Genomic DNA, 11,596 nt, shown 5'->3' on the forward strand with positions numbered 1-11,596 from the left:
CCTCTCCAGACGCCGCCGCGACGCGGTAGACGAGGCGGAGGGCACCTGCCCGCGCGCGGGCAGGCTCCGCCCTCTCCCTCCGGGGGAGAACAGCGCATGCTCCCTACCTGGCAGCCAATAAGGGCGAGGCCGCTGGCCCTTCTTCGAACTAGTGTCTCCTGGAGCCAATCAGGGGGGTGAGCGTTGTGTGGCGGAAGTTGGGTCTCGGCGGGTGTGCGGTGACATGGCCGCCGGTTCTCCTGCGGCGCTCGCGCGGGCGCTGGAGGCTCTGGGTGAGGGGGCAGGGAGGACCCCCCGGTGTGGGGGCGAGGGGGAGTTGGGCCCACCCGGGCTTAGAGGCGGGGGGGTAGAGGGGAGGACTGCCGGCCGGGGGTGCGGGCGCTCCCCCCTGCTGAGGACTTAGCCGGGGTGCCGCCTCACGGAGCCACCTCACTTGGGACCCGGGACGAGCCGTTCACGATGGGCCAACGGGGCCCTCTCCGGGTTGTCCACGGGTTGCCTGGGGGCTTCGCCACCGGGAGGCGGCCTGGATGTAGCAGTGTAGCCTGAGGGAGAGCAGCGGTCATGTGCCGCCGGTGCCCTGGGCGTGCCCGGCTTCCCGGTAAACTGAGAGACTTGGTGCGGATACTGCCCCACAGGGTCGGGCAGTTTTTCGGGGCTGTCAGGCTGTGCAGTTGCATAGGCTCAGTCTGGGGCTCCGAGGCCTTATGGTGTTGCTGCTGTCGCTTCACTTGAGATGCCGAGCAGGTTATGTTAATGTAGTTCAGGACAAACTCCCTTAAAGAACGCTTTGCTTTTAAGGTAAATGCATGCATGATGACCTAGGAATTCTTCAGAGAGAGATTAGATCTATTACTATAACATTCCAAGGATCTGCTTCTGATGACTACTGCTTGTGTTTTTCAGATGTTGGTGGTGTGGCAGATAAGATTAATTTAATACCTCAAGACTTTTTTGCAGAACTGGTAGGTATGGCAATAAATTGGATGTGGAAGGGTTTTTGGCACTCAGATTCTAGGAAATCTTTTTGTTTAAGCTCTTCTGGGTTTTTTTTTTTGTTGCAAAGAGGATTTTATGTATGTGGTGGCTTAGATTTACATGACTCATAAAATGAACCAGTCCCGCTAAGAGCAATGGGATTGCTTTAAATTTATTTTTTTATCACAGAAGATTTTTGTAAATGTATGTTTGCCTTTCATCTAAATGAGGTATCAAGTTAGCTTGCCTAGAAAACATTCAGCTTGTTTGCTTTAGTGTACACTCGAACAGGATGACTGTTCAGTTAGTATGAAAATGGTGTGTTAAGTAGGAATAGCTAGTGAGGGAGTAACTAAAAGTCTTCACTGAGTTTATTTGCTTTGCTTGGATTTGATGTAATTTTACAGTCGGTCATTTCAATGACTTGATTCTTCACTCTGCATGTAAAGCATCATCTGTTGTCCATTTTTGCATTAACCAGTTTTCTTTTTTGTTTTGTAATTTCCAAGTAGTCAAACTAGTTTTGTCTTCTATATTAAAATATGCATTAAGAATGTTTTCAAACTTACTTTCTTTACAGTGTGAACAGGTAATTCAGCATCTGAACCATAAGATCCCAGGTGTAAATACAGCTGAACTGTGTCAGGTAGGTTCGGATGCTAGCACTTATAAGCAAGGATATTAGTTCTTCGTGCTGTAAAGAATAGATTTTCCAGGTCAATTTGTGTGTGTGTGTATATACAAAAAGGGTTTCTATTAATGCATAACTTATTATTATTTGTAATTGTTTGAACATTTTGTTTCTAGAGAATTCAAACATCTGGGATTGAGATTAATGTTGGTGACCTGGCAAAAATAGCTAACATAGTTTCCTTTCTATTTAGGTAAGCACAAAATAATTTACTTTGCCTCATGTCTTTTTTTCCTGCCACCCCAACTTCAGAGCAGTATTAAAAAGTGACATCAAATGTGGGTATAAAATTATGAACTGATTTGGGAAAAGGCAAAAGTTTGTAACTCTCAGTATACAAAAACGAACTTCTGGGTTTAGTTTATGTTTTTAAAAAATGTGTTGTTAATTAACATACAGTCTTAGTTTTTGTAATTAAAAAAAAAAAGAGGGAAAATTATTTCAAGATCCTGTCTGCAAGCTTTAGAAATACTGGCAAAATGAAAGAGGAAGTTAAGCTCAGTTCTGAAGCTAAGTCAGCTACATCTTTGCCTGGAAGAAGCATGTTCTAAAAGCTTCCTGTTTATTAGAGATTACAAACCAGCATTTCTGTCTCTTTGAAGGGCACACAGTTTCATAATGTTGAACTCTGCCATGATAAAGGTAGAGTTTTTAAGGTGGTATTTTTCTGCTGTTGCTTTGCCGTAAGTTTTTCTACTTACAGAAAGAGAAAAATTTAAAGATCTTGTTTGTGTAATATCTAGTATCTAACATTGTATGCATGACTGAAGAAAATATACCAGTACAAATTTAACATACTACTTTTTACTCTATGAAGCCTTAAATTATTTTAGACCATGCTACTTGGAAGACCAACTCTTTCTGTCTTTTATTGTCTCTTTGAGGAGTGGATTTGCATGAACAAACCTAGGGTGGTAATTTTTTCACCTGTTTTTGTAGAGGAAATTGAGTGGCAATTTTCCTCTAGACTTGCTGCCTTTTCAGTTGAGTGTTTATTGCATCACTTGACTCCTGGTAGTACCAACTGTACTATTACCTAGAGGTCCTTACTTGCCTCTTGGTGATACTTAAATTATCTCTCCTAAATGTTTAATTAAAACTGCCTTGTTTCTAGAGTAATAATATTGTTTAACGGCTCTGCACACGTATTTCACTGAATTACACCTTTTTTTCAGTTGCAACAGCACTTGGAGGCTGTGATTATTTTTGTTTCAATGCTGTATGTTATGCAAGACCAGCAAAGCTTGGTCTCTGCATATTAAGACTCGTTAAAAGTCAAGTTGTGTTGTTTTTTGCATGTGGATGCAAAAGATCAGTAAAATAATCTGAGGGGAAAAAAAAAATCACAAGCTGCCTAGTTATTGTAAGGTACATAGATACATAAAACAGAAATTAAAAATTGCCTATTTGGGGTGAAGTGAGAAATATTATTAAATTTTGTGGAGAATGAAATTGATGCGGTGTTCTTTGGATATACCTATAGCACAGCAGCCAGAAACAATCTCTCTACGGAAGAACTCGTCACCACTGTGGGCAATGCAGTCAGCACACTGCCAAAACATGCAGTTCAAGTTATTCGACATGTATGGAATGAGCAGGGCAAATCCATTAGTGTGTCAGAAGATGCAGGAAATATGGCCACAGTGGGACAGGTAACTAAATGTCAAAGTGCAGTTGAGCTATTAACTTTTCAGAAATGTCAGTGCTTCATGGTGTATGTTGCATTGTTAAGCACATGGTGGTATCTTAACTGCTGAGAGCCTTCCTATATATATGTTGCCAAATATCTACCCACATAAAGAAGCCTATACAGTAAAGGTTGTCTAAATGCTCGACAGTTTTCTAATATTATTGTTTGGATGATAAAATCACATTTCATACATTTTTAAAAATTAGTGCTACGTTACTGTTAGGGAAGGTGAGTGGCAGTGTGGCAGACAATTGTATTAGCTGTTTATGTAAATCTGTTTTAAATGTAATTTGAATTGTTCTCCAGAGTTGATAACACCAGTGTTTGATTGTTGTATTCTTTGTCTCCCTTAAGTTTAAACCTTTCTTTAAAGATACTTTCTGTCAATTTCCAGCATTTGTGTTTTTATTTTTTGAAAAAATAACACAGTGTATTTGCATTTTAAGACCTTTTTTGCTAATGATGGTTTAAAAGAGTACAGAATTAGGGGGAAAAAAAATTTTTGAGGCTTGATAGTAAGCTTCTAAACGCTGTCTTCACTTCTTTATTCAACGGTTTTGCCTGTTGTAAAAGGCTAAAAATAACTTACCTGTCTGAAATGTAGTTATGATGTACTTTGATTTGCCTAACATACAGTTATAAAATGCCTTAATTTTTTCCATTATTGCTATTATGAAATTTTTGTGCACCGTCTGAGGTTTTTCTCATGTTTCTACTTGATTTTTGAAACTTCTAAAATCAACATGACAAAAGCACGAATGATGCTCAAGCGCCTCTTACTAGAACTTTAAGTAGACTGTACTTGACTATTGGTGGTACTTGAATAAGGAAAACAGATGAAGTAACTTATTAAATTGCTTATTTTTTCGCTATTAAAAGGAAAGGCAGATGACTTTTGCATTCACAATATCTGAATGTGTATGCTTGTTTCACATTTGGATATGAGCTCTGAATGTCCCATGCTGTCTGTAAATCATCCACCCAACAGAATAGCAATGGTATGCTAGATCTCCTTCTTTAACACAGTTTCCAATGATTTTCTCTGTAGTTTGTAGATATGAAATGGAAACTGGGAGTTGCGATGAGCTCTGACACCTGCAGGTCTCTGAAGTATCCTTATGTTACAGTGACGATGAAAGTGGCAGACCCTTCAGGACAAATAACAGACAAATCTTTTGAAATGACGATCCCACAGTTCAAGGTTTGTAGTCAGTGTTACCCAATCCAGTCTCTTAAAAACAACACTCACATTGTTGTGGAGGAGCAACCTTGATGCATATGTTTGTGTTGCTTATTTACTAATATAATAATTCAAAGATGAAGCATTAAATAATTATTTGAAAAACTGAAGCTAAATACTTATTTCATAGCATTTAATTCTACATCACTTACCCAAAAAAGTTAATTTAGCAGTAATTAATCTGTTCCCTTACGAATAAGCTAACAACTGAAGACATAAAGACTTTTGGATCTTTCTTGTCAGCTATCACTCTGCCTTATTAAAACCAAATGGAATATTCTAAATCTAGGGAACTGTTCCCCAGCCTCAAAATCTAAAACTTGGGTTAAGGCTAACATTTATAATGATTAGGAATGGAGGTCAGTCTGCTTTGTCACCACTGGCTTTTAACTGCTATGCCTTCATCTATGAATGTATGTAACTTTGTTTAATTTTGCATAAATGTGGCACTTATGTTTTCATTCCTGTTTAAAGAGTGAACACATCACTTAGAATATCATACAAGCTTACAGATAAGTAAATCCTTGGAGTTGGACTGGCAGGAATTTGAGAAGGACATTATGCATCCCTAAGTGTTGTGAGATGCTGTATTCGTTCTAGTTGAAACCTATTAAATAATTTGCTGTTCAACTGCTACAAGAAATGGATGCTGCACTTGAGAAGCCTAGATTATTTCAGCTCTGAATAGAAATATTTGCATGAGAAAGGTGTTTTTTTTTTTTTGGTGGTGTTTGTTGTTGTGGTACAAGAGCTACTTTTTTTTCATAGTATCTTGTATTAATAGGCAAACACCTGTGTAGATAATGTGCCCAAATGCCAACCAGCCCACAAAAAGAAAAGTGGAAACTTTCAGTTCAAGCTGCAAATTGAAGCTGGAGGAAAGAGGGGATGTGAGAAACATAGATTGTGATTTTTGTCTAACATGCTAGTTTGAAATACAGTTTGAGCTTTTCTTCAAGCAACTGAAATTTATCTTAACTCTTGCTTTTTAGAACTTCATCAGACAGTTCAAGGAAATGGCAGCTGTTCTTGAAACAGTTTGAAGAGAACTCTTATTTACCCTGAATTTTTGGACAGGCTTAGATCAAGTAAACTTTCTGTTCTGCACAGGGAATGAAGTGCCATTGTTCAGCAAGGTATGTATCCTTGTCTTTTCGACAGGTATTTGTCAGCATCATCCTTGCATTGCGGTGAAGATTTCTTCACTTTTGAATACTTGAAGCCAACTCTGAAGTGTTTGTGAAAATGTGTTCAGCTTTGCTCATCCTGTACACAAAAGATCAGTATGTGTATGGAGAAGCATCACTGTATACTTTCTAATATCCAAGAGTAAGAAACTACACATTTAAACTCTGGAGTGCAGAAAGACACCTGAAAATGTAAACTAAGAAGATACTGAGAGAAGTGTAAGTCCCATATGAACACTTTGGTCTGTGAAATTGAGATGCGCTTGGACTCAATAATATTAAGTATAAGGAGTATATGAAGTTATGCATAACAAGCATAGAGTTATTCTTGGAGAATAATAACATCAATTAGTTGCAGCTATTTGCAGACCTGGCTTCCAGTCATCTTCTAATAACTGGAGAATGTACTTGTCCTAACAGCTTGTTTATTTCAAATACTTATTTCCACCACCTAGGCTTATAAAAACTGAGTTAATGCATTAAACTTTTCTGGAGACCCAAAACTTACTCTCTGAAATGAAGCCCAGAGGCTAATTTTAAATAAAGGTAGAAGGGTGAATTTAATTCAAAAGATTTTAATATAATATTGCCTCTGTGTTTAATCCAACTCTAATCTGTGGCACTCTGTTTGATGTTTTGATCAGCAGTCTGCTTCTAATTAGAATATTGATGTAGTTGCCTCACTCCAAGCTCTGAACTAAAAAAGTCAAGAGGGAACTTGAAAATTCAGGCTGGAGTGTTAGCCAAGCACATCAGAGAAACAACCACACTAAAAGTCAGCAGTACGTCTTTGCTGCTTGTATTTTGTGGCAGGAGTCCACCGGAGTGTGTTGTGCATGCTCGCTCTCAGATAATGTCCTAACCAACAAAATTTTGACTTTGGAAATTACCTTATTCTTCAGAATCAAAGGGGGAGTGATAAATACAGTGTGCTTGCATGCTCTCTTTGTTCGTTTTTTTTTAATTTTCCATAAACAAAACACAAACTCAAATATAGTGGGATGTAATAAACACAACACTGTTGCACTTCAAGATGTGCTGGTGGTGTAGTAGAGCAAGTAAATCTGAAGAGCGACAGTTCATACTGATAAGTGGACTGAAGTTTATGCTGCAACTTCAGAATGTCAGTGACCAGTTTTACTGGGACAGATCCTCAAGTGATTTCAGCCCCTTGTAAGTGAGAATATCTACCTTTCTAACCCACTTAAGATAACTTTTTAATTAACTTTTTTAGAAGCTGGCTGAATGTTGTTGCTACAGGTTACATCTGCCTTTTTGTGTCATGAAAATAAACTGCAGTACATTGTGTATGCTGCATACTGCAATCCTTTCAATAAAAAGAGAGACACCCCTGCTATTGGGGTATTATGCATGGTGCATAAAAACAGTACTTGGAGTTGCTTAGAAGCCCAAATAAGAGAAACAGTCTTGGCTTTAAGAAAAGATAGTAGAAGTTTAGGGCCATGGCCATTGATCTGGATGATACTTCCTTTGTGCTGCTGAAGTCCGAGGTGTTTGCTTTGTGGCCTGGGGGGAGCAGATGGCTCTTTTCTGGGACTCTCTAAATGGGAGTATCAGAAAATGGTGTCAGGAACAGACTTCCATTTTGCCTTTTCCCTTGTCTGTGTGCAAGGGCTTGGGGCTGAAGATAGTGCAAAAAATCCTCTGTGTGTGTGTAAAAGTGATGTGAGCAGCTTATTTTTTTCATTTTTAATTTGCAGAAGTTGGAATGTAAGGCTGCTGTAACTGGAAAAAATTGTTCTGCTTTGGCCTAGTGAATTAATTGGTTTACAGCAATGCAAGAGTTCTAGAAAGAATACCTTTTTTGAAGTAAAGCTGGAGCCTTACAAATACTTCCCTTTTGTTCTAATACGGTTAAGTTCTTCATACAGCTGGAAATATTTGTGCCTTCATTGGAACTGGATGGAAAAGAAGATTTAATCATGTCTTAACTTCTAGAAACAACAACTTAGTAGAAGCTGGAAGGTAATGAGGAAACTTTCAGCTACCATTTTTGCTTGGTCCATCACCAAGAGGAGAGAGTTGGCATCCTTTGAAAAGTCTTAATTTACATTTTGTCAAGTCAAATATTCTGGAAATGTTAATGAATATTTTTGAAATGTCCCTCAACTCCAACATGTTATAACTCTGGCTGAAAGATGCCTGGAGACGTATGCTATACCATTTTACTGTCTGAGAATTTTCAGAGCTGTGTATGGACATATAGGAGATGTGATTAAAAGTTGGCTGTATACTCAAACTTCTGATTTGTCCTGATTCCTATCAGTAGGAACTCCTATACTGAGTCATGGAAGAATTAAGTACTTTATTAAAGGAAAAAAAAAGCTAAAAACCTAACAGTGTGCAGAGTAGCAATATTAACATGTTCAAACAAGCTGCTGAATTGTCTATATGTGCAGAAACCAGAGCTTTTCAAAGAGAAGCAGGAGTCCTTGCATGTTCCTAATTCTACTTACTGATTATATGAAATTGTATAACATGAATATTTTTGTAAGCCCACATACAGTCATTAAACACATAGGTACCAAAGATAAAGACTGGTCTGTATTTTGTTTTAAGCTTACTCCATGAAAATCTGTCTCAAATACAGTAATGAGTGAAGTTCAGGACTAGACTGTGACTAAACATATCTCCTTAATATCTCCTTATTAAGTTAGAATGAAGTTCAGACACATGGAGTCTTTCTCTGTGATGGAGTACCAAAGAACTGAGGCGTAACTGCAGGCTGCAAGGAGTGTTTGTGTCAATTACAGCTAGACAAAAATGTATTGAACCAGGAAAAAGACAGAGGACATATGAGATTAATGAAATTTTGCAGGAAATTGCATTCAAGTGGTTTTCTTTCCTAAACTGTATTTAGGAGAAAAACAATTTTTCTTTTCAACATTTGCCTGGAACAGAGCAAAAGGAAGGAAGAAGGGGAGGAAAAGTGTCTTATACAGTAAACAAACCCAAGGGAGGGAATAATGGAGGAATCCTCTGTCAGTGACTGTTGCCTTCATCACGTCTTTTTTTTTTTTTTTTACTAGTTTCAAACACACTAGCCCACTTGCAGAAGGCTATTTTGTAGAACAATGGAGAAAGGCCCACAGAAAGAGTGCACAAATGGCTGCAGTTATGTCTGTGCAGTAGTATTTTGTATACTTCTGCACACTTTGGCCTTATCTTGGCCAACATAAAAGCATGTCTCTGTTCTGCTTCCACAAAATAGTACTGCCTTTCTTTAACCACCTTTTAAAGGCATGTAACCTTGTTGTTTGCTGTGAGCCCATACCCCTTTATTTTTAACCTTTCCCCTTTTCAAGCATCTGCACTCTGCTGGAACACCTGAAAATACATTAGCTTGGACCAGTTAAAAACAAAGAGAGATGATAAACTGGGGGAGAGGAAGAATGTAGTTTCTTCTTCCTGCTTACCCTGTTGGCTATTGCATTTGAATGGTTTAATGGTTTATTACCATCTTAACAGCGAGTGTAAGGAGAGGGTGATTTCCACTCCTTTGCAGAGGCATGCAGGGTTCTTCTGTTTAGCACTTGCAGGTACTAGAATAACACAAAAGTGCCCGAGTCATTTAATCTACCTGCAGCAAAAAATGCCTCATCTCTGAAGAACCTTTGCAACAGGGGTAGAGGCCACTGAATTTTAAGTCTCTATCAAATCCAGTACCCTGTGGTTGATCATGGTAGTCCTCATTTCCCAGACAGACTTTTAGTAAAATGTTATATGACTGTTGGTTGGGCTGCTAGCTTACTGGGCATTCCCTTGATCAGGAAGTTGGATCCGTGCAGGTCAGTACATGACATGAAGAGTGCCTTGACCTGGGTTGAGCTTGCATGGTATGCTGCTACAGTCTTCCCTTCCTGAGGCTCAGTCACCTCACGAACAATTTCATTTCTTGTTTCTGTGCAATTCTGGCCAAATTTCCCTTACTTTTGCTGCTACTGCACAGCACTATCCATACATACTCATCCTGTTCCACTCTTGGTGCTTGAGTGCGTGAGGAACTATGCATGCTAGAGGGGTGATGCTCAGCACTCCTCATACCCAGTCCTGGATGCTTTGAAAGTCTTCCTGACTCTTGTTTCTGATGCTTTTCTGAGGGAAGGTTGAGAAATGACCTGCCATTTGAACTGAGTTACTGGGATATGTCTACTAATTATTTATGACTTTGTGTCATTGAGAAAGTAAGGAAGCCGAGACTGCTGATCTTCTCTGTGAAGGTTAATTTTAGTGTTTTTGGGTTTCCTCTACCCAGTACTGCATTTTCCTCCTATGGCTAGCTATGGTCTAGCTGCCCTAACCTGAGAACAATTTCTGTTCAATATGTTTAGGTGCCATAGTTTCCAAATACTCAGTGTTTACATTACAAATACTTCCGTATTTATAAATTGGAAATTTCAGTGTCAGTTTTGTCCTTTACATACTGAGCTGTGGAACAGTAAGTTTTAATACACTTATTAAAAAAGAAGGAAAATTCTATTATTTCATACAATAAATATCTTGCTAGATAGTTATTTTAAGAGGCATTTGTCATAGCATTGGTCACCAGGTGGCAGTGCTACATACAGTCTTGATACATGATAATCCTTTGAGAGCATGTCTGACAATGGGATAAGGGCTTCTGGTTTTCTGCTCTGTGTAGCTTGTATGTGGAACTGTACATGTTCACGTCACCATACCTTCCATCCTACTTCTGACATTCTCGGGAAATACTCTGACTTCTGTGTTAACTATTAAAAAGATGAGTGTAATGATTTCCAGTGGCATAAACAATATTCAGCATTTTAATGATAACAGAATATATACCATATGTTGTGTATTTGCAGTAGCTTAAAACAGTAATTTAATTATACTAACATTTCTGCATTATGACTTGCTCTTTAAGTAATATCATGTTACATTTCTATTGGGGCCTATTCTCCTTCTACATTTTTTCCCCTGTTTATACATCTCTCAAACAGATTCTGCTAGATCTGTATCTTGTTCATTGAATAAGCATTTGCATTTCTCTGTCCAAGGTTTTCAGGCAGTTTAACCACTCTAAAATTCTTCTATATTTTGTTATGCAGCCTAATTTTCAGTGTCATTATGCCACACTTAGGAATACACTTCTCTGCCACTGAAAGCAGCCCTGTTGCTTAATTCCCCTGTGAATTACCTCTGAATCTGAAAAATAATGTTCTGATGTTCTTGGTACTACCGAAGCTGCAAAGAATTTTTCTATTCCCCATTAATGGGGCCAGAATGTCATCACTACTGTGTCTTAGGCAGGTTACAGGTGTGTTTTAAAAAACATACTAATCTGAGAGCTTGGCCAAATTAAAGCAAGACAGGCTTCCTTCCCAGCGATGCTTCTGAACCAGCAAGTACTGGATGCTGCAACCACGCATGAAGCTTGAGAGGGCTGTTAAAGTTTACATTTAAAGTGAGTAGAGTCTCATGCGTGTCTTGCAGGAATCACCGGTGTGCTGTGCAGTGCTGCTTCTCGCAGGTGGGAATGTGGGAAGACAAGAGATGCTTAGCAGTCAACAGAGTCATGACAACAGATGTCGAATTTACCTGGGACAGACAAGGATGATGAGAAAGAGGATTAAGGGGTTCCCATTTGTTCTTTTCCTTTTTGGCAGCCATGCTGGCACCTTTCTTGGTATTGTGTTGGGACTACAAGTGCCCTGTTGTTCATGATAAGCTGTACCTTCTCTTACCAGACATACAGTACTGAGTTGTGAAGTTGAAGCTGTGTTGTGGTTTAGCCCCAGCCGACAGCTAAGCTTCACGCAGCTGCTCGC

At 39.1% G+C, this 11,596-nt stretch overlaps 1 protein-coding gene across 1 annotated transcript; it reads left to right on the forward strand.

Annotated features, from left to right (window-relative positions):
- The first annotated feature begins 223 nt into the window (after positions 1 to 223).
- On the forward strand, positions 224 to 5,642 carry COMMD6 (COMM domain containing 6). Its single transcript, XM_010290229.1, has 7 exons — positions 224 to 272; positions 907 to 965; positions 1,559 to 1,624; positions 1,786 to 1,862; positions 3,153 to 3,321; positions 4,408 to 4,560; positions 5,592 to 5,642. The coding sequence occupies exons 1-7, from the start codon at positions 224 to 226 to the stop codon at positions 5,640 to 5,642; spliced, it is 624 nt and encodes a 207-aa protein (XP_010288531.1).
- Positions 5,643 to 11,596: the final 5,954 nt, after the last annotated feature.

The sequence above is a fragment of the Phaethon lepturus genome, unplaced genomic scaffold (assembly GCF_000687285.1).
Source record: "Phaethon lepturus isolate BGI_N335 unplaced genomic scaffold, ASM68728v1 scaffold47396, whole genome shotgun sequence".
Classification (NCBI taxonomy): domain Eukaryota; kingdom Metazoa; phylum Chordata; class Aves; order Phaethontiformes; family Phaethontidae; genus Phaethon; species Phaethon lepturus.